At 38.2% G+C, this 27,559-nt stretch overlaps 1 protein-coding gene across 1 annotated transcript in view; it reads left to right on the forward strand.

Moving 5' to 3' along the window:
* The window catches only part of Pms2 (mismatch repair endonuclease PMS2), a 133,505-nt gene that overhangs the window by 87,549 nt on the left and 18,397 nt on the right, over positions 1–27,559 (forward strand). Inside the window, exons 11-12 of the mRNA XM_067149397.2 lie at positions 11,143–11,243; positions 26,150–26,247. Coding sequence (XP_067005498.2) covers positions 11,143–11,243; positions 26,150–26,247 — 199 coding nt within the window. The remainder of the gene's footprint in view (positions 1–11,142; positions 11,244–26,149; positions 26,248–27,559) is intronic.

Here is a 27,559-nt window from a genome sequence, read left to right on the forward strand (position 1 = left end):
AAATATAAGGCAAATTGCGAGAGAAAATAGACAAATAATTTTATGGACTTGAGGGGCGGGTGATGTATTTAATTGCATTTAATAAATTTATCCAGACAATAAAAGCTAGAAAACAGACACAGTAAATAAATACTGCAGATGACTACAAAAGATCACAGTGTTAATGTTAACGAAATAAATCATGCACGTAGGCTTATCGCATAACTCTCATTCAACACAATACATTTAAGCACTGATTTAAAGCCTAAAATATACATGCAATAAATAAATACTTTAGATGACATCACTACAGAAGTTCAGGGAGGAAACGCGTCTATTAGTTGATATCCAAAGGAAAGTGCTGGCAATACCAATGATGGAAACCGCTAGAAGATTCTTCAGAGAGGCTTCCACTTCTGCATGTATTACTGGAGTAGATATAAATTTAATAAACCATCTACTAGCTATCGTAGAAACTCTTTCGTGTGGGTATGCCATTGATAAAGTGACATTTGGCATGTACGCAAAGGAAACTATACAATTGTACTTTCAAAAATACAAATCGTACTACATGCTTGTAACTTTGCACAAACTCTTGGGTCATGGCACTGTATTATACCTATTGGACACCTCTCCGAGGACGCCCAGGAGACCAGGAATAAAGATAATAGGAAACCTTCCAGAATGACACAAATACTGACCTTTTCCATAGGCTGCTTATATCAACGGACCCTTATATTACCAGCTTAGGGAAATCAAGGAGGAGGAAGTCGATTCTGCTTTCACGAGAAGTGCTCAACTTACTGTCTGAGCCTCCTGTATCTGGTTCTGCCAAAGGAGATAATGAAAGTGACGATAGCGATTCTGATGTAATTGCATCTAATGAATAAATTGTAAATTGTAATTGTACATGTATTCCTGTATCTGTTTTTAAACATTCTAAACAGCATGCCCCACTATTAACATCTATTTAATTTCTTAAAGCTATAACGAAAAATGATTAAAATTACAAAGATTACTAATTCTATTGCTGGCGTAGTAATTTGTTCTTTGTACTTGATTGACCACACACTTAATTATCTCCAACAATAGCAGTTACATACTAAGTTTTATGAAAATCGGTCCATTAGTTTCCGAGATACAATTTTTGGCAGAGGTGTACAGCCACGGTAGAGTCGTTGCCACCTGTCTTCTGCTCAGTTGGTCAGTCACAGTGCAGAGTTGTTGGTCCATGGACAAGCTGTGGCCACTTGTAGGCTGAAGCCTACTCTGCAACCGCCAACCTAGTGAAGGCTGCTGCATAGGCTACTTGGAGCCTCAGGCAGTGCCAATGCATTATGAGACACTTGGTCTCTTTTAGAGAAGTTGATGCCTGCTAGACCATCAGATGATATAGACTTTGATTCCCATATAGAACCTGAAATACATGTCCTGAATGAGCAAATTCATAATTCCAATATAATAATTGGTCTGTTATTGGAAATTATTCATTTTCCAGCTAACTCATTCATTGTTGTCAGAATTTCACCCCAGTGTGGCAATTTAGGTTCATCAGTTAGTAACTAACTAACTAACACTTTCATTTACCGAAAATGTGCATAAAAGAGGATATTTCACGTACTGTACATTAAGAGACAATAAAAACGAAATGACTAAAAAATAGGAGAATATCCCTGCTCCAGACTCGAACCTATCACATGTAAGATTTGTGCACTGTAGCAGTCAGCTTGCTGTTATCATCTCTGCTATACTGTACTGTGGCTTAGTGTATATAGATTCTAGCTCATGTAATAGTTTTAACACAGCTGCAATGTCTACTTTGTGTTTCACAGACGTTTCATTTACATATCAGATCAGATCATTTAGAGAGCATGTACATGGTTTCAATTCATCATCATTCTCATCATGAATTCCTTCCTACGAGCTGGGTAGAACGTTTTAGAATGATGTGCCTCCATTTGTTACGGTCTCGATATGCTGCTTCTCTCTGTAGAGAATCCCATGTTTCTCCTCTCTTCTCTAAGCCTTCTCTAATTTGGTCTAATCACCTTTTTCTAGGGCGTTCAATCAGTCGTCATCTTGGAACGATCTTCTCAAAATACTGCCTTAGAATTCAAGTCGACTGCATCTGTTTAATGTGTCCTAGCCACTTCAACTTTGCAACACTCAGCCTTTCTTCCATGGCCAGGCTGACCTGTAGGTCTGTTTGTATCTGATCATTCATAATTATTTAATATTTTTATTAAATAAAATTATGGCATGAAAGCCTCCAATTTTTGTGTAGGTCATACAAAGACTCAGGTTTAACTGTGTTTATGGTGCATACTGGAAGGGCAAATGAATTCAGGACATGTATAAAACTGTGGTTTGCATCCAACAGTATTGGTAGAGGCAGCTGATTCACCTGATATGCTTATACATTCATTATGAATCCCTTTTTGGTAATATGTTTAGGTTTTATTTGATCTATGTACATCTTTTTTTTTTTTTTTTTTTTACCTCATATTGATATTGTGAACATGAAAGTTTCTAGCAAAAGTGTGATCATTATTAATATGTTTTATAATGATGTGCCTCCATTTGTCTTGGTATGCTTCTTCTCTCTCTAGAGCATCCCATGTTTCTCCTCCCTTCTCTCAGTCTTCTCTAATCTGGTCTAACCACGATTTTCTAGGGCATACAATTGGTCTTCGTCCCAGAACCTTTTCGAAATACTGCCTTGGAATTCAAATCGGCTGCATCCGCTTAACATCTTAGTAAGTAAATTCATGTTCTCACACCGAGGTGGTTCAGCTCTTTTCAGGCACACCCCCAATGGAGGTAAGCTGCATGTACTACATACCAGCCCTCCTGCCATTCTTAAATTTCTGGCAGTACCGGCCATCGAACCCAAGCCTCCAAGGACGGCAGTTAATAGCGCTAAACCTTTTGGTATGGAGGCAGTCAAAATAAACTTGTGTCCTCGTTCCGAGGTGGTGCAACTCTTTTCAGCATACCCCCAATTGAGGTGAGCTGCATATGCCACTTTAACCACACACCAGCCCTCCTGCCATTCCTAAATCTCTCGCAGTACCGGGAATCAAATCCAGGCCTCTGAGGATGGTAGTTACTAGTGCTGTTACGCTATGGAGATGGACAGTTCATTAGTAAAAACATAAATTCACTTGGATGAGTCAATATTTCAGTCATTTTTACCTGATGTGTCACAAATTTGTGTCATTATTCTAAATGTTTACAGGAATGAGGAGAGATTATAAAAACCGGAAAAATACAAGAAAAAATTTGGGAAAAGAGTGCGCGAATTTGAGGGAAAGGGAGGGGGGGAAGTTATATATTATATAGGTAGGTGTAGGGTGAGGGCAGGACAAGATACAGGATAAAAATTATAAAGAAAATACAGAATAATATAAAGGAAAAGATATAAAAAAAGGACATTGGGAAGGAAGAAAAGGATAGCCCATATGTAGTTAGGTTTTCCTACAGGCCAATTTAAAAAATATATACAGTCGATACAGTTTATTGCAACATTGCCTTTTAATGATGTTTTGGATATAAGAGTGAAATCTAACTGTCCCATCTAAATCCTATATAAACACTGTATTAAAAAATCACTTGGTATGATATCACTTATTATGACATATTGTATTTATTATTTACATAGTTTACGCCCACATTGGAGCACTTAAATCAAACTCAAATACGTACGAAGTATTTTTATCACATTTTTGGAGAAATATATCAGCTATAACGTCCAATGTTGATTTTTGTTTGTTACGTATTTGGAGATTGCTGACAACAATGTAATGCTTATGTTTACAGCTGCTAACACATGTACTCAATGATGCCACACCACATCACAATCCGTCGCGCTGAATACCATAGATACAAAGACGAGGGTAGTAGGGAATGTGTTGGCAGAAAGTCAGGAAATCCTGACAGGGAATTCCCAGAGTGGCGATAAGCAGTTACTGAAAAGCTTGGGCCAATGGAACTTATCGTTTAAGAAATCTGATGTGATGAAAGACTCACATATCTCACAGATACGGCATGACCGACAGAAGGTTAAAGTCTTGTTTTCAGAAGATTGTAGATATCAAATCTTTTTATGGGTTAAATAGTCAAAGCAAGCATTGCTGTGAAGATGTCACAAGATAAAAAGGAAGTGTTTAATATTGAAGAAAAATCACACATAATATGGCGAATAGAAAATGGGGAAACAAATGTAAGCATCTTGAAGGAATTGGGTGTATCACACTCACCAATTTCTACCATTTGGAAAGACAGAGAGAAAATACAGTCTATTTCCAAACAGCATTCTTTAAAAATCAAGTGGGCCAGATCATCTGACCAAAAAGATGGTTACATGGTTTAAGCAGTGAAGAACAAATAATATGCCGAGAAATAGACATATTTTTCAAGCAAAAGCCAATGAATTTGCTCATAATTTGGGCAATCGAACTTCAAATGTTCTTTCACTTGGATTCAACGTTTCCGAGCTTGCCATGACATTGTCGCTGGGAAAATTTGTGGTGAAACTGCCGGTGTACCTGATGGCATAACAGACAAGTGACTATCTAAGAAACGGCCCTGCTTTGTGTGTGAAGATTACAAGCCAGATGATGTATTCAGTGCAGATGAAACTGTCTTGTTTTACATATGACCCCAGATAAGACATTGAAATTTAAAGGTGAACAGTTTTCCGGTGTGAAAATGTCTAAGACAAGATTCACTGTTATGGCTGCTGTAAATATGACAGGATCATGTAACGAAAAACTTTTGGTGATTGGCATATCAAGAAAATCATGATGTTGGGAAAAAAAAAAATTCAGTCCCTGCCTATAGTTTATAAAAACAATGCAAAATCTTAGATGACATCTGACACTTTTGGAAAGTGGTTGCATAACTCGGACTCTCAGCTGAAAACAAAAACAAAAAATGAAAAATTATTCTGGTCAATAATTGCCCTGCTCATTCAGTAGTCTACAATCTGCAGTACATAAAGCTTGTATTTTTACCTCCAAACATCACTTCAGTTTTACAACCTATGCACCAGAGAGTCATAAAATCTTTTAAAATGCAGTGTGGGAAACTTCAAATAAACATGTTATAGAAAATTGAGGAAGGTGAAGAAACAGTTTTTTTAACGTTCTTGATGCAGTTTTAATGATGTCACAAGCGTAGGAAAATATCACGCAAAGGACCATTGGCAATTGTTTTAAATATGTAGGTTTCAGAGATATTTCTTCACCATTCCACAATGAGGGCAACACGTTTTCAGCAACAGCTGATGGTGCTGATGATGGTGAGGATGCCATTCCTTTGCCGCGATTAGTGCAAGAACTTGTTCCATCTTTACCAAGCTGTGAAATAGAGGACTTTGCCGAGGTAGACAACAATCTTGCTGTGTGCGCCCCAGCAAGTGAAGAAGTAATTGTAGCTGGCATTCAAAGTCAACACATGATCGACGAGAATAAAAACGAACAAGAAGGACGCTTTGTTGTGCTGTCACTTACCAAAGCTCTCAGTGCAGTGACAACTTTAGAAAAATGTCTTATTTTCAAAGAAGAGTTTAATACAAATGACAATAATGAGGCATTAAAATGAATACGTCATCAAATGCAAAGTGTGTATGCACGCCCATCTTAAGTCCAAAAAGCAAACAAAGATAACTGATTTCCTTCAGTAGTACAGTATATTGTGGTATGCGTTACTATATTGCATTTTGAAGTTAAAGCAACTGGTTGAAAAGTTTACAATTTACATTGTTGCTATTTCTTTCCTCGCGTATTGTAGCATTTTATATTTGTTGGCATGTAATTGTTATACATACTGCGTAAACATTAGAAGAAAAATTTGTTTTCATTCCCACTGCTCAAATACCTTACCGATATTGTAAATACAGTACCTATTTTAGTTATGTCTTTTTATAAGTTTTAATGTCATTCTGTTAATTAACAATGTAAGCGTGAAGCCTAAAATGTACAGATATGAAATTTTTAGGAAAATTTAAAAACCAACTGGTTGGTGTGACTATTGGCTATAATGACTATTAATTGGTGATCTTTTCAGAGTCATTATAACTGGTTTTGACTGTATTATATGTTTATTATTTCTATTTCTTACCTTTTATAAATTTGGTGAGAAAGATGAATGTGTGTTGTTGATATCCTGCTTTGTTGTTTTCATGGTTGGATTCCATCAGTGCCCACGTTAATGGTTTTTAAGACATTAATTTTGCACCACTAATATCAGCCCGCACCTTTGAGTGTTATTGTATATTTTATATTCACTGGTTCACAGTCATTTTGAGTTACTTTCAAATTCTGCAATTTTTCACTACATCATGGATTCCTTGAATTGTCACTGCTAATTATGTAATTTGTTGTTTAATTCAAAATCTTTGTTGTCTAGTGTTATTTTCAAGAACCTATTGCATCTGTTCTAACTGTGCAACTTGTAAAGAGTCAATAAACTTTCATTGTTTGTTAATAAAATGCAACGTTAAAAGTTTCTGTACAATGTAATGCTATGACATAGTCATGACAAACACAGATTTTATTTTAGTGGAACCCCAAATTTTAAACTTCGGTAAATTGTTAGCTCCAGATAAAAAAATCACTAATCGGCAATATTGAATCCGTGTTGATAAATAATACTACAAGCAATCAGCAGAAATATGAGTAGATATGATTAAACGAGGGTGATTAAGTTTTCTAGTTTAATATGCTGTACAGTCTCCGTAAACAATTCTGGAATATTTGTATTATGATGTGATGATGGAATAGTCTGGAACAAGGTTCCAGAAGTATTTAATAGGTTATTGTTTAACTCGGTAGCGGTGACTAAGGGGGGCGAGGAGGGGCAGTCCTCCCCCCCCACTTTTTAGAGAAAATATTCCATTTTAGCGAGCTAAAACTAGGAATTATAGGAATTATTTAAAACAATTGTGCAAATTTTTAATTATTATTGAAAATATGCACAAAATGTCGTTTGTCACGGCTAACCGATTCGTATAGCACCACAGCAAGTAGTGGAGACTTCGCAAATGCTATGAGGAAGGGTAACAGGGGTATATTTTTGCTGAGGTTGTGGATACTGAGGTATGATTCACCTGCTTGCTGCGTGCATTCGTCAGTCTGGCAGTCTCTTTAATATTGTCTGTTAGTTTCTTAGAGTGTAGTCAAATACTAAATGATTTTTTAATTTTATAATCACGCCGTACTTCTTTTTAATTGTAATATGTGTGTAATATTGTTTCTTTGGTGAAAGTTTTATTGTATAGTATTGAATCAAAATCTCAAAAAATTATAATTAGTAAACTGTCAGCCCATACCTCTCTGTTGAAATCCGCTCAAGGAGCATCAAAACTTACCATTTTGCAGCTTTTTTGTTCAGTTTTGATATGTATACCATCCCTCCTACCCCCACTGCCCGCTACATCCCTCAACCCGGCTACTTTCTGTTGTCTGTATGTATTTTTGCCACTCCCCCCCCACTTCTAATACCAAATCGCCGCTACTGGTTTAACTCATTGTCACATGCCATCACATGCAACTACGTGTCGTGGCACACACTGACTGTGTCATAGCATTACGTCTTACAGAAACTTGTAACATCGCATTTGATTAACAAAATTGACTCTTTACAAATTGAATACAGCATTTATGCATTATGTTACAAAAGTAGTATAGGCTGCCTAGTCACAAGGAGATTGCGCACAATGTAAATGCTTGCAGGCGTCATTCTGAATCACTTTTGTTGGTGTGTTGCACTTTATAGAGCAGTAACTTAATTCCAAGGTCCACAACTTTATTTTTGTTTTCATTGATGGCCTACAAGTTTACACCAATAGTTTACACCTAATAGTATTTTGCTTTCATTTTTGACAAACTTACACAGATAGATATATATTTTTTTGGTGAATGACCACAGATTTAATTTAGTGAACCCCGGATTTTAAATTTCCGTAAATGGCCCATACAGTTTTATGTGTAATGAATGAATCCAGATTTTTATGAATTACCCCAGATTTTTGTATTCATTTTCCAGGATCATCAATTTTGTTAAGAACCCATATTTTTATATTCAATGACTCAGATTTTCAGTTTTGGTAAGGACCCCAGATTCTTACTTATATGATTTTTGTGAATGCTCCAGATGTTTATGTTTGTGAATGAGCCCAGATTTTAATTTTTTGTCAATGCTCCATTCTATTATTTTTTTAATTGCCCTAGATTTTTCACTTATGGTGAATGACCCCAGATTCCTTATTTTGTGAATGACCCCAGAATTTTGTTTGCATGCAGTGACCCCAGATTTTAATGTTTGTGAATGACCCCTGATTTTTATATTTATGAACAACCTCAAGAGTTTTAATTTTTGATACCGGTAAATGATCCCAGAGTTCTTGTTTTTTGGTACTGGTAAATGATCTCAGGTTTTTCACTTTTGGTGAATGACCCCAGATTCTTTATTTTGTGAATGAGCCCAGAACTTTATTTGCATGTGATGGCACCAGATTTTAATTTTTGTGAATGACCCCAGATTTTTATATTTCTCAACAATCCCAGAGTTTTGATTTTTGATATGGGTAAAAGACCCCAGAGTTTTAAGTTTTAGTACTGGTAAATGACCCCACATTTTTACTTGTATGTAATGACCTCATATTTCTTCCTTCTTGTTATTTACTGATGTATGTTTCTATTGTGTTATAATATAAAATGTGGGACCAACTACATATTATAGTGGTACTATGGATATCACACAATTTTTGTTGATTATTGAGGCATTTTGTGATTTTAAAACATCTTGCAGATACTTTAATAGTTAAACTGGCCTTTTGTTCTTGAATTAGTCATTTTTGTACTTTTGGTTCGATTCTGTGATCACCTGGATGACTTAAGGGGTAGTATATAATCTGGGAACCATTCCCGTGTTTATATAATATATCATTCACAGCTGAGCTCTATGCTATCTTGGAAGTTCAGTGGTATATGCTGTCCAGTGAACGTCAGCACTTCCTGATGTGCACTAACTCTTTGAGCTCATTACAGTCTATTCACATATGTTTCCTATGACACTTTCTGGTGCAACGCATCCAGGACCTCCTGGCTAGTTGTGGAAGGTAATCAGTAACTTTCTCTGGCTCCTTAGCCTCATGGAAGTAGCAGGAAACGAATTAGTGGATAAGGTTGATACAAAGTTAGTGATGTTCATTCTCAGCTGAGACATCTTTTAATGGAAGGAGTGGAAGGCCATCCCTCTCTCCAATAAACTGAGAGTAATCAGAAAAAGAACAACACCATGGAAGACTTCAGTTTTTCTTTCCTGGAGAGAAACAATGGTATTATGCCATCTTGAAATTGGCCGTTCGCTCCTACTCACTGAAGGGTGAAGACCCCCGCCCTCCCAGTTTATCTCATCGTAGTACACATCCTTACAAGAGTACAAAGATGTAGCCTTAGTCTAAAACTTTCTTGTTTATGCCCCTCATTCTACAAGATGACAAGTAGTTTATAGATCTCGTCATCCGTTTCTTGAATATTAATGGTCTGTTTGACCATTCTGAATTGAAATATTTTGTTCTAGGGACTGGTATATTTCTTTTAATGTAAATGAATATTTTTTAATAAACCTTTTAATCTAAGTTACCCTTTAGTGTTTCAATCTTTTAACTGTATAACTGTATATAACTAGTTATATGCTTTAAATTTGTTTTTAGCTTTTTACCTCTTATATTTGTCAGTTTACTTTTAAATCAATACCTTACTAAATTTTATTACATTTCATGTATGTTTTTAATCATTTTACCATAAATAAGGCATTGTGGATCAGATCCACAGATCATTTTAAATTCATATATGATCATCACAGTCAGTGGATAAATTTTAAATTATCATTTCATCTCATTCCATCTGGGGCTGATGATCTACATGTTAGACCCCTCAAAGCAACAGTCATCATCCAGAAACTGTAAAGGTATTATTTTAGTGGGACATAAAACAATATCATCATCATTATCATCATCATTGTCACAGGAAGTCACTAGAAGTAAGTCACCAGGTGAAATATCACTGGAGTTTTCAGACTTCATGCCTATGGATTTCTCCTGTTGAAGCCTAGTAAAAATCAAAATGTATGCTTCAAAACCCAGAATTCTGAGATGTCCTTCAAGCATTAATCAAGCAGTATGCATCTCTGTTAAACTTACTGCCTCAATGATTGTGGGAGCTGTAAGTTTTGTGTTGGTATGGAAGAAAGGAAATCTTAAAATGTAGGTGTAAATGTTGATGGATAAATAAAAGATAGTAACTTTGTTTTCTCCCTGGACATAATAATTCTGCATCACTCTTTAGTAAGCATGCTTATACTAATATTGAAATCTTAAAAAAAAAAAAAAAAAAAAAAATCCATTTAACTCGATTATAATTTACTAGTGCTATACTTGATTTCCCAAGTGGAGTGGCCGTGCATATTAACGCACTATGGCTACGGAGCCAAGATCTGCATTCTGGAGATGCGTGGATTCAAACCTTACTATTGGCTGTCCTGAGAATGCTTTTCTGTGGTTTTCCATTTTCACTTCCAGGAAAATGCCAGGACAGTTCGTTTTCTTAAACCACAGCTGACCGAGCTCGATAGCTGCAGTCGCTTAAGTGCGGCCAGTATCCAGTATTCGGGAGATAGTAGGTTCGAACCCCACTGTCGGCAGCCCTGAAGATGGTTTTCCATGGTTTCCCATTTTCACACCAGGCAAATGCTGGGGCTGTACCTTAATTAAGGCCACGGCCGCTTCCTTCCCACTGCTAGCCCTTCCCTGTCCCATCGTCGCCATAAGACCTATTTGTGTCGGTGCGATGTAAAGCAACTAGCAAAAAAAAAAAAACACAGCTGATTCCTTCCTCCTCCTTACCCAATTTCATTCACCATCTTTCATTTCATTTTCATTAGCTTCTCAACTGAGGTTCTCATCAGGAAGGCTATCAGTCATATAAATTCACATCACCTCACCTCCGACCTCATAACAAGAAATGAAACTAAAGGGTAGACATATATACGGCTGAACATTTTTATTTTTATATTTCTGATATTAATTTACCAGTATGTTTTTATGTCATTTATTCCTGTTTTTTACCATCTCTTTACTTATTTCTGATATTTCAGACCTCAGCACTTAAATTTGACTTATGTCAATGAAAATATCCTGATAGAAAATCAAGATATCTTCCATAAGAACGGATTTGAATTCATCATCAATGAATCAGGTAACTTTCTCCACTGCATTGAAGTGATTTTCATTTGAGGACACAATACAGACAGAAGCTTAATAAGAAAAGTAGTGAGGAAGAGTGATTTATATTAGTAAAAACTCAAAAATACACATACCTACATAGTGAATTGGAATAATTAGATTTTGTTTTTGGATCTTAGAATGAGAACTATTGAGATGTTATCATCAGAAAGTTCAATACTGACCTTCAAGCTAGCAAATGAATAAATACTAAAGTAAGAATTTCTGGGACTGGTTAGAGAATCTCTGAAGGAGAATAGAGCTTTTAAATGAGGTGTATTGGTAGAAACAGCAAGAACACAGAATGATCATTTTATACGAACACTGAAATGTTTATTCAGTTAATCCTCAATGTCACATGCACATGTTATTTTTTAACGACATGGTAAAAACTTTCACATGGAAAAATATTTTTAAGCAAATTACCGTATAATCCCAAATTACTACCCGCCACCGAATAAGACCCTGCACCCTAAATTTGAGAAGGCAAAATACGGAAAAAAATAAAAAAATCAAATAACTTACATACCTATTTAATTTTCTTCAAATATACCACAAATACCGTATTTCCTGGCATAATCGTCGCACTTTTTATACCAAAATTTTCGAAGAAATAGTAGGGTGTGACCATTATACGAAGAATTTTTAATACCAGTATTTGTATTACTCAAAAAATGTATTTATAACTAAATTGTATTTGATACAAATTTAAGATGCACGTAATACTCGCGTATATACATCAAAATTAAAATAGTCTTTATATAGTCTTTATATGCCTCAGAAACCATATGCTTAGGTGGTCACTCTAAAATTACAGAAATTGAAAAGCAGGAGCGGAAAATTCTCAGGAAAATTTATGGTCCTACGAGAGAAAATGGAATGTGGATTAAGAGGAGAACAACGGACCTCTACTCCTTCACCGACAGGTTTACTGATGCCGTACGGAAAAGACGCCTTAATTTCTATGGCCATATCTACAGAATGAACAGCGACAGACTAACTAAAAGATTATTCAAAGTAATCAACTCAAAGAAGGTCAAAATAAAATGGCTAGAAGAAACTAAGGCGGACCTTCAAGAAATAAATATCACAGACGACATCGTGGAAAATCATGGAGCTTTTAGAACAAAAGTAGCCAATCATAAATTTAGGGAGAAACCCAAAAAGACAACTGGTAGGAAGTGGTCGACAGAACGCAAGATGCAACACAGTGCATTCATGAAGAGATTTTGGGAGGATAAGAACACAAACCATCAAACCAACTAACAAGTTCAAACGTGCTTTATGAATGGGCATAACGAAGAAAGAAGAAGAAAATAGTCTAAAACAAAATTCATAATTATTCGCAACAATTCGGCAAACGTTTTTCCAAACCTGAAAATAAAAATGAACGTATTAAATTAATTGTCATTAATTTGAGTATTAAAGTTAAATATTACACTTGCAAAAATTTATCGCTTTGTTGTGAAATACGGACTTACCGGTACACAATTTATTCCAAATCTTCTGTGTTGCTATCGCAGGTTTCGGTATCTGATGTGCCGTCCTCACCGCTGTTAATACCAGTATCAGATTCTTCGTCTCTCTGCCATACTGCGTCATCTTCGGATCTGTCTAGTGCATTCGAAATCCCAGTCCTTTTGAAGCTCTTGGAGACTAGTTCAGGTGGTATAAGATCCCAACTTTTCATCACCCACGAGCATAACAAGTCCAAGGGTGGACGCCTGTTATTTCCAGTGGGCGTCAATTGCTGATCGTCGCTCATCATCCACTCGTTGTAAAATCGACGTAAGTGGTCTTTAAAAGGTTTATTAATACATATGTCTAGTGGCTGCAAAGCAGTTAGGCCACCAGGAATGGCTATCTGTCGTGTCTTATGTTTACTGAGAAGTTGCTTCACTTCGTTCATGAGGTGACCTCGGAAACTATCTAAAACAAGCAAAGCTGGTTGTTTAAGTAGTGCACCTGGTCTTCTATTCCACACAGTTTTAACCCAGTCCAGCATGAGTTCTACGTCCATCCAACCCTTTGGTTGCACTCGTACATGAATTCCATGGGGAAACTGTGTATTCTTAGGCATCGTTTTCCTCTTGAAAATGATGTAAGGCGGCAACTTTCTTCCGTCAGCTTAATGGCTAGCATTGCCATGCATCGCAACTTATCACGACCGCTGGTTTTCATTAATACACTCCGTGATCCTTTTAGTGCAATAGTGCTGTTGCTAGGCATATCAAAAAAGATTGGAGTCTGATCGGCATTACCGATTTGAGAAAGCAAGTACAAAGTTTCCTTGCGCAAACGAATGACAAATCGGTGAAAATTTACAATCTTGTCCGTGTAATCAGAGAGGCAACTTTTGGCTTAGTGTTGTTCTCCTTCGCACTGACAGATTGTGTCATCTCATGAACCCCTTAATCCACCCACGACTCGCCTTAAACTGAGTTATGCTGTGTTTCCGTGCTACCTCCCATCCCTTAATTTGTAACATTTCATACGATACACTGCAGCCATTGCTACATATTTCATTGACGTACATAAGCACGTCTTCGTCAGTTATAGGAAACTTCCCTGTTTTAGGACCTCTAAACGCGCGTCTAGAAGGGTTTGTGCTTTTTAGCTTGTTTTTTAATTTCCGTCAGTCACGCACCAACTTTTCACTCACTGAAAATTTTCTTTCTGCAGATCTGTTCCCGTGCTGTTCAGCGAAGGCAATTACGCTTAGCTTGAAGCCCGCAGAATAGTTTCTATATTTACCCATAATCGCTTATAAATGCTTCACACGTTAATGTTTTGCAATATAAATGACTTTCCGTAATTGTTCACTATTAAAACAAATTATTTCTATAAACACCCCAAACACAAATTAAAAACTTAAATACTCACGCACACATGTCTACAGTAATCACCTCAGTCACAAACAAATAAATGCATCTGTGATCTGTCCATTCCAGAGCAGCCAGTACTGTTAGGCAGCAAGGAAGCATGCAGCAATTTGTTATCAGTTGAGCTCGTTGGTTGCGACACACTAGTGCGCTTGTGCAAAGCTTGCAAACCGGAGCACGGACGTCTTCATACATCGCTCTAGCTAGTGCAGTGTAAATCTACTGTAGTTGACCGTGTTCTGAGACGTCAGTAACAAACATTCATTTTTTCAATTTCTTTTAAACATACGATAATTAGGTTAATATTTCTTCCCAGTTATTGATGATTTTACATTACATTACTGACGAGTTTATAAAATAAAACTTTAATACCATTGGATAATAATTATCTTGACTGCTTGGGTAAAAGTTTTCATCCCATGCCCGGACACTTATGACATAGTAGTAAGATAAGAGTCTAACGATGACAACTGAGACATCGTAAATAATTCGGCTGACCGTGAGCTGAATAATTCCGTGGAAATCTGTGTTATCGTCTTGGATTTCACTTCATGCGCAATAACGCAGGAGCCGGCCCCATGGTGTAGGGATAGCGTGCCTGCCTCTTACACGGAGGCCCCGGGTTCAATTCACAGCCAGGTCAGGCAATTTTACCTGTATCGGAGGGCTGGTTCGAGGTCCACTCAACCTACGTGATTACATTTGAGGAGCTATCTGACGGTGAGATGGCGGCCCCTGTCTAGAGAGCCAAGAATAACGGCCATGAGGATTCGTCGTGCTGACCTCACGACACCTCGTAATCTGCAGGCCTTCGGGCTGAACAGCGGTCGCTTGCTAGGCTAAGGTCCTTCGCGACTGTTGCGCCGGGGGCGGGTGGTTGTAATAACGCAGAATTCTATCAGACCTCTTGTCTACTAGAAGACAAGTGTGTGTTGGTACCGGTATTTCCTGGCGACGTTGCCGATAAGCGATAACTTACAGCCTTACGTATTTCAAATGAGAACTCATAATATGTAGGTGGTGAATAAATTGTATACTGTCTCGCGACCACATTGTCAAACTACCGATAGCCTACCGGTAAGCCATGCGTCGTCCATATACCGGTATTATTTGTTTATACGTTGTGCAACATCTCGCAAATGTGACTGTGTTGCCAAATTGCCCATATACCATACGCGTATTTAAATTGCGCATTCATGTGCAACTTACATTGCAGTTCCATTTACCTTTTAACCAGATTGGTGAACAAAATTTGGACGTGCGACGATGATGCGTTTAAATGTTTAAAGTCCGATTTTTGTATTGAAAATAAAGGATGCGATGGTTATGCGGTGGCGACGATTATGCTGGGAAATATGGTATAAATTCAAACAGCTTACAATTAATAAAATCATCACAAAAATCTTTAAAAAATTGGTCTAATACTCAGATCATTCACAATTCACCATTGTCATCTGAAGTTTCACCATAGGAACTTTCGTCGCTAACATCTTTCCACAAATAGTCATCCTCACTACCATCCACTGAATTTGAAATTCCACATTTCTTAAAGCTTTTGGACACTAGATCGTTGGGAATGCGCGCCCATGCGATCTTTATCCAGGTGCATATTAGTCTCACTTCAGGCCTCTTCAATCGTCCGGTTGGTGTTAACGCGTGATCACCATCAGACATCCATTTGGTGTACAACTGTTTCATTGCAGTGTTGAAAGGCTGGTTCACGCACACATCCAGCGGCTGTAGAATAGAAGTGAGTCCTCCGGGAATTATCGCAAGATTGATTTTTTTCTTTCCTCATCATATCTTTTACGGCATCAGTTGTATGTCCTTGGTAACTGTTCAACACAAGCATGTTTCATTTTTGTAACAAAGGTCCCGGGCGACGTTGCTAAACGCACTTCACCCAGTCCTCATCTAACGCACTGTCCATCCAGCGACTCATGTGTTCTAACAACACAGGACCGCAAGTTTCCTTTCGGAAGTGTTTTCCATTTCAGAACCACATATTGAGGGAGTTTGGTTCTATCCGCTAATACGCACAACATTACCGGCATCGTTGCTTTTCGTTACCACCTGTTCTGAAGGTTACATTTTTAGTGCCTTTCGTATCCACTGTATTTTCCAACGGCATTTCAAAATAGGCAGCGACAGCTAATAAGAATTTTGCTTCCTCAAATGAATAATGTGACACTGAAAGGCTGTTAATTTTTCTTCATATGCCTCACGGAGATGTTGTGAAATAGATGTATGTCTCTGAATGCACAATCCCTTTCTCCTTGTAAAAATCACAAATATCTTCCAAGGCCCTTTACGACAAAAATTTTAATGGCCAAACCTATACGAGTATCTCACCCTTTAGATAAAAGTTTCGGATCCATCCGCGGCTTGCAGTAAAACCCTGTGTTTTGTGTTCTTTTGAGAGCTTTAGTGCTTTCAATTGACACATTTCACTAGAAACACCATATCCTAACCCACGTTTTTCTATTACAAATTTGTGGAGTCGTTCTTCAATTTCCTGAAACACTGCACTCCGTCCGCGGAACGCTCTGCGATCTCCATTACTTTTTAGAAGTTTTTCCTTCTTCCGCTAATCACGAATACACGATTCATGAATATCGTACTTTCTGCCAACAGCACGATTTCCGTATATTTCAGCTTCGCTTACAACTTTAAGTTTCTCACACACAGTAAATGACCGCACATGCCGTTTTGAATCCATCACTTACTATTGAGACAGCACTTTCATGGGACAGATACGGAACTCAAATGTGAGCGAGGTAGACTTTCGTAACCAACAGTCTTGACTTTTGCAAAGTACAATATCCCGCAAGATCAGCTATTTGCGAACCCAGCATGCCAGCAACACTTGTGTAACAAATTACAATTGAGCATCCACAGCAGCGGCTTTCATATTTACCGCCTATTAACCCATATTCTTAGATTTATAGTATTTCATTACCTTACATTTCGCATTTGCATGCCGCTGTAACCGTATTGAGAAAAAAATCAATCTTGTTTTCTAGAACGCAACTAAAACACAATAAGACCTGAATGTCTGTTTACATGTAGTATATTGAGTATGGTAACCATATTCAGATCTATTTCAATACGCCATGTAACGTGGTAAATATTTACGAGAATGAACGGCTTGAATACGACCTACACCCAAGATTTAGAAACAATATTTTGGGGGAAAAAGTGCAGGTTGTACTCGGGATTATACAGTATATTATTTCGATTTCCTCATCATCTGCTGAACTAGTAGCTCAACAATATAGACAATATAGACAATAAATGCTTACGTTTAGAACAAAAATTTCACACCATATAGACCTGCACTATTTTGGTGGGCACTGGTTTGGTGTCTATCTTGACAACAATAATTCTTTCACTGTGCTGGTCGTAGTAGTTCACGTGCTGCACTGTTTTCTTATTCATTATTAAACCAACTCCTGCATTTCCTGTTTGATTTTGTGTTGATAATTCTGTAGTCGCCTGACCAAAAATCCTGTTCTTCCTACAAATGTACTTCACTTATACCAACTACATCTAACTTTAGTCTATCCATCTCCCTTTTCAAATTCTCTTACCTACCACAACGATTCAAACTTCTAACATTCCACGCTCCAACTCGCACCCAGAGATCCGAATGGGGGACTATTTTACCTCCAGAATATTTTACCCGGGTGGAAGCCATCATCAGTACATCATTCATGCAGAGAGAGCTGCATGTCCTCTGGAGTTAGTTATGGCTGTAGTTTCCCATTGCTTTCAGCCATGTAGCAGTATCAACCCAGCTAATCCACGTTGAGTATTATTACAAGGCCATATCAGTCACTCATCTAGACTGCTGCCCTTGCAGCTTCCAAAAGGCTGCTACTCTCATTTCGATGAACCATTTGTTAGTCTGGTGTCTCATCAGATACCCATTCGATATGGTTGCACCTGTGGCTCGTCTATCTGCTTCATTGGGTCGTGCAAGCCTCCCCACTGTGGCAAGGTCACATGGTTTGCAGGGGAGGCTAGGTGAGTTAATAACAAATAATTTAAATGAAAAACCTTCAATTCTGATAAGGGCAGACACGTTATCTAAGGCACAAAAATTAACATGGGAAACTTACAAAATAAATGCTTATCCATTAACACATTGGATATGGCCATATTTGAATGTGCTACCCTCCAGAAATCGCAGGGTTTTTAATGGTTTGTGAAAATTTGTCAATGCTAGGGTAAGCCATGATTATAACAACTTTTGGAATGCATAGAAAGATCACACTTTTTTCTACACAAAAATGAGTTTTAATTATCATAATAGTGCAGGAATTTTTAAATATAAATTTATGAAAATTATACGTTTTACAAACACAAAAATATCTGATGCAGCTATGGATGCCAGTTCGGTTAATATTTCGAAATTTGACTTTGTCTGCAAATCCACTGAAACACACTAATACAGATTCTAACCTAATTAGTCAGTTGACACCAGATCCTTGTTTACAACCAGGAATTTGCATTATTACTGTGTTTTTGTTTGACGACGAGGTTGCATCGAGTTGCCGCACGTACACGAGAAACATCCACATTTTTGGGAAGCGGTATAAAATAGTATTACAGAACCCACTTCAAGGAAGCGATATAAAACTATGTTATACTTCACACTAATTTGAAATTAGCTCATTTTCTACATTTACTAGCCTGAAGCGCCAGAATCATCATGTTTACTTAGTGTGTGATTGTTATCCTCATCCTCATTTTCAGAAATCGTCTCTTCCATAAGAATATCCATTATGGATTCGTTGTCGAAATTTCATACACTTAAATTAGACATTCTAAATATTCACAAGAATTACACAAACAAGCCTGCCTCTCGAACACACACTCTTCTTGTCCGCATGTATCGTACATACTTTCCCGCCCATTTCACAGCTGAGAGTCAACGATGACTCAGCCTTAGGTTATGTAGGAACGTGGCTATGTTATCAATGCCTTGAAAGATATTCTGGCATCTGATATATTTTATGCTTATAGAAGCATTCAACAGTATCCTAGTGAAGTCACAGCTCGCTGAAACAGCAACTACTATTTTTTAGCTACAGTGAAATCGTGCCCGTAGATTCTCCGAGCTCCGTCAGCAGCAATTATTTAGCGCGCCTGTAGTTTCTACGAGCGGCGTCTCCAATGTGTTAATGACAAATCAAACATTACAATACAGTCATAAAGCCAGAAGGCACATATGCGATAGAAACATTATTCTATCTAAACGAACAATCCAAAACTGACAGTTTATAAAAGATCGAAAGATGAATAGGAAGAACTTGTATCAATAAAATCTATCAAAAAGATGGGCAATTGCAAATTGTACCTAACAACGTTCTATATCAGAAATTGGAACCCATTTCTGATACCATGCGCAAGAAAAGACTAGCGTACTTTGGCTACATCCTGAGGATGCCAGATTCGTGACTTCTGAAACAGCTACAGCAGTACAATCTTGCTTCAAAAATTACAACTGGATGCAGATGGATAAAGGAAATTAGGGAGGATTTGAAAGAAACTGGCCTTACCGGATGACACTATGGATAAGAAACAAGTAAACACAACACTTAAAATATGACTTTCCACTTTACACTCTCAAAGAAGAAATTCCCAACTAGAATATTCTCTACACAAGAAAGGGTAAGAATATCAACACGTATGAAGAAGTACTGAGGGGACCGTAAAGCTCGGACAGATCCTATCAAGAAATCGACAACCAAAGGGTTGCTTAAAGTGATCCAATGTGGTCTCAAAAGAAGAAGAATATAGACAACAATTTTGTTTGTCATTGTATGTATTAAGTCTTGACAGGGCGGACCCAATAAAGACACTTTGAGTGTTACAGTTGTCATAACCAGGCGAGTTGGCTGTGTGGTTAGGAGTGCGCAGCTGTGAGCTCGCATACGGGAGATAGTGGTTTCAAACCCGACTGTCGGCAGCCCTGAAGATGGTTTTCTGTGGTTTCCCATTTTCACACCAGCAAATGCTGGGGCTGTACCTTAATTAAGGCCACGGCCACTTCCTTCCCATTCATAGGCCTTTCCTGTCCCATTGTCGCTATAAGACCCATCTGTGTCGGTGCAACGTAAAACAAATAGCAAAAAAATTGTCATAGTCGACACAGACCATCTAGCACCAAAAAATGGTCAAAATTGTCAATTTTGGAATGGATTATGGCATAGGAATCATGAATTGGACCCCCTGTGGGTGGGAGGGTTTGAATATATCCACAGGTAATCCCTGCCTGTTGTAGAAGGCGACTAAAAGGTTCTTGTGACCATCGGTCCCCTCCCAAAGGTTGATTGTAAACCAATCAGAATTTATGTGTGTGCTGCGTGGGAAAAGGCCTCTTATGTGTGCGATTGCGCTCAAAAGCCCAGACAGAATCCACAACCCATCGGGTGGGAGCGCCATTTATCCTGCAGTAGTATTTACTTTACAACACAGGTCCCCACGCAGCTGAATGCCTGAGCATATTCCCCCCCCCCCCCCCCAATAGTGGCGCAACAACCCCAAATGACCATGGCCTACCAACCGACCACTGCTCAGCCCGAAAGCCTGCAGATTACGAGGTGTCATGTGGTCAGCACGATGGATCCTCTCGGCTGTTATTTTTTGGCTTTCTAGACCGGGGTCGCCATCTCACCGTAAGATAGCTCCTCAACTGTAATAACGTAGGCTGAGTGGACCTCAAACCAGCCCTCAGATGCAGGTAAAAATCCCTGACCTGGCTGGGAATCGAACCCAGGGCCTCCGGGTAAGAGGCAGGCATGCTACCCCTACACCGCAGGGCCGGCTGAGCATGTCAGTATTATAATTTTATTTTTAATTCTTTATTATTGTTATTAAAGCTCTGAATATGGTATGGGATACATGCCTGTAGGGATGATGTAAAGAAGAGAGCTCTAGTGCTCATTGCCTCAGACAGCCCGTCCTAGGCATCATTCAGCATCAGATCCTGGGTGATAACTGTTATGACCAGGTGAATATTGCTTTGGCTGCATAGTCAGCTACAGAGGCCCCTGAGCTGTGTGGGTGGCATTTGGGGAGGATTTTCCAGACATGGCTTCGATGACTGAAACCTGTCCAGGGTGGTCTGCCACCCCCTTTAGGGCAGCAACCTCCTGGGAAGAAGTGCAGTGTGAAAGTTTGGGATCCGGCTGTCGTAGGTTCCTGGTTATTACCATGAACCATGGGAATTATTTCAAGCTGGTGAAATTAATTTTATTCAGTAGACACATAAAAGTTATCTATGGCAGACTTCACTGTCATAAAGCAGCAGAAATAGATTAAATGAGGCCTGAAATTGTGAAGTATATTGGGAAGGCAGGGATGAAATGGCTTCATAGAGTAATAACATTAGCATGGAGTGTTGGTAAAGTACCTTCTGATTGGACAAAAGCAGTAATTGCACCTATTTATAAGCTAGGGGACAGAGAGGATTGCAACAGCTATCGAGGTATCCAATGATTAGTATACCAGGCAAAGTATTCACTGGCATCTTGGAAGGGATTGTGCAATCAGTGGTTGAGAGGAAGCTGGATGAAAACCACAGATGGGCTGTCAGGATCATATTTTCAGTGTGTGCCAGTTAATTGAAAAATGCTACGAGAGGAATAGATAGTTATGTTTATGTTTCATAGATCTAGAGAAAGCATATGACAGTGTACCAAGGGAAAAGATGTTTGCCGTACTGGGGTACTATGTGATTAAGGGTAGTCTGGCTTATGCTGACGACTTGGTCTTAATGGCAGATTGTGCCGATAGCATGCAGTGTAATATCTTGGATCTTGAAAATAAGTGCAATGAGTATGGTATGAAAATTAGCCTTTCGAAGACTAAATTGATGTCAGTAAGTAATCCAAGAGCATTGAACGTCATATTGGAACAGGTAGATAATTTCAAGTATTTAGGATGTGTGTTCTCCCAGGATGGTAATATAGTAAGTGAGATTGAATCAAGGTGCAGTAAAGCTAATGCACTGAGCTCACAGTTGCAATCAACAGTATTCTGTAAGAAGGAAGTCAGGTCCTGGAAGAAACTATCTGTACATCGGTCTGTTTTCAGACCAACTTTGCTTTACGGGAGTGAAAGCTGGGTGGACTCAGGATATCTTATTCATAATTTAGAAGGAAGAGACATGAATGTAGTGAGAATGATTACTAGTACAAACAGGTGGGAACAATGGCAGGAGGGTACTCAGCCTTAGGAGATGAAAGCTAAGTTACGAATGAACTCGATGGATGAAGCTGTACGCATAAACTGGCTTCGGTGGTGGGGTCATATCAGGCAAATGGTGGAAGATAGATTACCTAGGAGAATAATGGAGTCTGTTATGGAGGCTAAGAGAAGTAGAGTGGTACCAAGACGACGATGTTTAGACTCAGTTTCTAACAATTTTAAGATAAAAGGTATACAGGGTGTTTCAGAAAGGACTTTACAGTTTTGACACCTCATAGTTATTTATTGATTTCAGTTACAGGCATGGTTTTGGTGTCATCTTGACTGACTCTCGTGGTATGCTAGTACAGAATCGCGGCACTGCAAGCACTAGCGGCAGTTGCAGCAAAGACGGCTGCCTTCACTGGTCCCGAGCACGCTCGCTATGTGTTTTGGTTTGAAGAGTCAAAGTCGGCGACAACAGTGCAACGTAATTTTCGTACAAAGTATGGTAAAGATCCTCCCAGTAGGCCTACTATTTATGAGTGGCATAAGTGCTTTATTGAAACTGGATGTTCGGTAAGCCATAAGAAATCCTCAGGTCGTCCACGTACATCTGACAATGTCGTAAAGCAAGTGAGACAACGCTTTGAGCACAGTCCTCGAAAATCGACATGGCATGCTTCTCGAGAGCTGGGCGTCGCACATACGACTATTTGGCGTGTGTTGAGAAAATGGTTACAAACCAAACCATGCAAGTTCACAATGGCACAGCAACTAAAAGACACTGATAAGATTGCTCGTAAGGACGTTTGTGTGGACATGTTACATCGGTTGGAAGAAGATGAACATTTCATTGGAAAGATTATCTTTAGCGATGAGGCAACTTTTCACTGAAGTGGTAAAGTTACTAGACACAACTGTAGGATCTGGGGCAGTGAAAATCCAGTGAAAGTGCTAGAACATGAACGTGATAGCCCAAAATTGAACTGTTTTGTGCATTGAGCAAGAGCAAAGTTTACGGGCATTTCTTCTTCAGTGAGAAAACTATCAATGGAATAGTGTACGTAGATATGCTGGAAAACTTTTTAATCCCGCAGATTGACGCTGATGACCAAGAACTCAGCATACACTTCATGCAAGATGACGCACCGCCACACTACCTGTCTGACGTCTGGGATTTCCTGAATGTACGCTTTCCGGGTAAGTGGATTGGCCGAGGTGCACCAATTGCATGGCCCCCACTCTCACCAGACCTGACACCTCTTGACTTTTTCTTATGGGGATTCATCAAGGATACGGAGTTTGTTCCACACTTACTGGCTTCTCTACCAAAACTCAGACATAGAATCTGCATCGCAATTGAACAAGTCACGCCTGACATGCTGCAGCGAGTTCGGCAAGAAATCGACTTCAGATAGGGTGTGAGCCCCATGACCGATAGAGGTCACATTCAACCTGTTTTGGTAAAACTTGATCTATTGTCAGTTAAGATGACACCAAAACCATTTCTGTAAGTAAAATGAATAAATAACTATGAGCTGTCAATGTTGTAAAGTCCTTTTTGAAACACCCTGTGGAACTAAATGAGGCCACAGCACTAGTTCTAAATAGAGGATTCTGGCAACAGTTAGTAAATTCACAGAGGCTTGCAGACTGAACGCTGAAAGGCATAACGGTTTATAATGTATGTATGTATGTATGTATGTATGTATGTATGTACAATGAATGGTTTCAAAATTATCGGAAACGTAATTGAGAGAATAGAGCAGTTTGTCAGAATTCCAAAAAGCCTAAATTCACCAGGGTCGAGCTTCAAGAGACTTATAAGGAGTATCTTAAAGGAAGTTGAGTGTTGTGAGGCAAGTTCAACGCTACTGGAGCCCCAGTCAAGCACATGTACCACCCCGGTGGTGGAAAAGGATTTGGAGCTCATCATGGTCTTGAGATGTGTAAATTTGTTTAGAATTAAGAAATAAAATATCATCAATAAAATTTCTAACCCATACTGACTAGATAATTTATTTCAGCAATACTTATAATGCAGTACATATTTTACATTGAAACTTGCAGCCATGACCCCAACACAGCCCCGTTTGAAATATTTTCATATTTTGAAGAGAGATGCTTTTGCTTTTATGCAAAATAATGCCAAATGTATGCCCATGTTTATTATACAGTACACAATAACTCTGAAATCACGCCCATTTTTGTAAGAAATGTAAGATTTTTATTCACCATAAAATAGAGTCCCAGTCCATAACATATACCGGTCTCTGTGCTAATGTTTATTTTTACTTACTGTACGTAAGTGAACAGTGGTTAGTAATGGGTAAAGAAAACAGCAGTTACAGTACGCAGTTTAAATTAACAGTGATTGTGTTTGTTGAAATTAACGACATCATGTGAGTTTAGTATAGAGTCATAACATGCTACTGCCATAAAGGACATTTGCATTGTGTCAAGAAGCTAATCTTATCATTTTGGGAAGCAGAATCTGTACAGTATGCAGAAATTGAAGAAGAACTGTTTAAATATGTAACTGGATTAAGAAGCGACAGCTATTCCATTTTGCATGGAATGCTGCAGTTAAAGGCACACTGAAAAGTAACACAGGAATCTTACAGTTTAAAGCAAGCAGAGTGTGGCGATGTAGAGTCATAAAGAGGAACAATCTTTGTCTTCATTGGAGGACACCTATGTGCTATTGCTGAAGGATCATACTGCAGAAGTGGTGGAATTCCATTGTTATTTTATACTCAAAATTAAATTTGTGTCATTTTCCCTCCCTCCTTTTTTGAGGTTAAAAATTGCTTAAAAAGGTGGGAAAATTGCACTTATAAATACAGTAAATAACATGAGCTAACCTTGTTTTCTGCACAGTGTCAACTGCATTGTTGATATCAATAGTGTTAGTACAGGTAATGATGCATAAACTGAAGGACTCTTTGATCTCACTGTACATATAACAACATGCAGCTACTGAAAAATTTTCCTTGAGTTGGATCCTTGGTTGATAGTGTGTATGTATGTTGGGTATTCAGCCCAAAGGCTGGTTTGATCCTCTGCAGCTCCGCCAACAGCTGTCATAAATAGCCTAGGCGTCACTGAAGGGGCGTACTAGGGAAATGAGGAGTGAGGTAGTTTCCCGTTGCTTTCCTTACCAAGCCATATTACCTATCAGTCTGCCAAACCCATTGAAATGCATGCACCAACCGACCCTATGAGCGATATTTTCGCACCATTCATAACAGGGACTGGCTGCATAAGCAATGGTATTACTAGCATCACTCATACCTCAGTCACTTTCATATTGTCAAAGCAAAGGATGGGACTGAGACAGGTCAATGAAAGTAACAAATTTGATATAGCCCATACCAGAAGACATAGTGCACTGTAAACATCTCACTAGCAAAGGCATTGGTTGATAGTATAGATTAGAAATGGGAATGTCTACATTTGTGCATAGTTATGGTTTCTTCTAAGGTATTAAACAAGGGTCTTTAATTATCAAGAATTTCAGGCAGTTTTGTTGTACACTACATAAACTTAAAGTACAGTATTATCATGCATAGTATTCTAGCTGTGAAAAATTAATTAAAACTAACTACATATTGTATGAAATGTCACTATAGTTTTAACATTATCTTTCAGTCCAACCGTGACTCTCTTTAATTTTGGCTTATTCCATTCAGTATATTGTTATCATGGAAAGAATGTAGTATGAAACAATTATGTATGTATAGAGTGAAGAATATTATTTATATCATCTAAATTATTAGTGTGCTTTTGTTTTTCTCAGCTGAACCCACTCAGAGAGTGCAACTGACAGCGATACCTATGAGCAAAAATTGGACTTTTGGCAAAGAAGATATTGATGAGCTGCTGTTTATGCTGCAAGTGAGAACAATCATATTTTATTTTTATATATATATATATATATATAATGAGGAGCTTTGTCTTAACGACATCAGTTTCAGTGACACTTTGTCTATAGTTTCAGTTATTGTGTGTTCCAGCCTACTCCTCATAAGGAAAGTGCTTTCAGCCTTGCTTAATATGACAAACATACTGTACCACTTGATAACTTGTACCCCAATATCTTGGACTTCAGATAAATCAGTTAATTTTTGTTGTTTTTTGAAAATAAATGTATATATTTAAAACACTAGACTGATTTTTGTTACAGCGAGTTTGAGTGAACATCTGACATTGTGAAGCATTTTGACAAAAGCTCTTGGCTTGTAGATTTGCAGAATGTCTTTAAAAGCATAAAAATTTCTTGCTGTATATTTTTAATGTAGCATTCTGATTGGTCAAAGCACTCGCCAGTATTTCAAGGCCAACTGCTGGTCCACTGCTGGCCGTGTGCATGACAGGAATTCTAAAGGGCACGCATGCATGCGCCCTCTGGTATGATGTCTTCTCACTGTAGTCTACATAACTGAGTGGTCAGTCAGGTTTATTGGGAGTATTTCCCATTGACTACACAAACATTCATCATCATCATCATCATCATCATCATCATCATCATTTTCCAGCTCCAGTGTGGTGTACAAGTGCTCATCATTTCTTTCCGTTAGAGTAGAGTTTCTGTTTCTCTACATCTTCTCGTTTCACATTTTGGCCTTCCTACTGGTCATCTCCCTCTCACTTCTCTGTCACAAACATTATCCACTTAATTTACTGTCATGGAAACCCAAAGGATTGTACCTATACTAGGTGATAGAAATTGCTCATTTAGAGCAGTTTCATACTGTTGATATTGAAATGAAAAACATCATTGTGAGCTGTGTTTGCACACTGTTGCAAAAATTGTTGCTGATTGGGATAACTATAAGGATTTTATCATGGCGATCAGTTTTATCTCCTCACCCCCAACATGAGTATGAAAGTCTCATGTCTCTGGGCAGTGAATAGGCCCTATGCTGGTTGTTGTTATTGTTGTTATTATTATTATTATTATTATTATTATTATTATTATTATTATTATTATTATTATTATTATTGTTACGAGAATATCGTGGAACGCAGAGGTGTAAGAAGGTGCCAGGGTGAATGGGCAGGCAAGGAAATGACCAGAGCATAAGTTAAAGCACTAAATTTTGACATTTGATTTCTTTCCTTCATTTTATGATTTTAAAATTTGATAGATAGAAGATTTGGAACAAACAACAATTAAATAGAAATGAGCTTGTCAGCTCTGACAACA

Source organism: Anabrus simplex, chromosome 1 (assembly GCF_040414725.1).
Source record: "Anabrus simplex isolate iqAnaSimp1 chromosome 1, ASM4041472v1, whole genome shotgun sequence".
In the NCBI taxonomy this organism is placed as follows: Eukaryota; Metazoa; Arthropoda; class Insecta; order Orthoptera; family Tettigoniidae; genus Anabrus; species Anabrus simplex.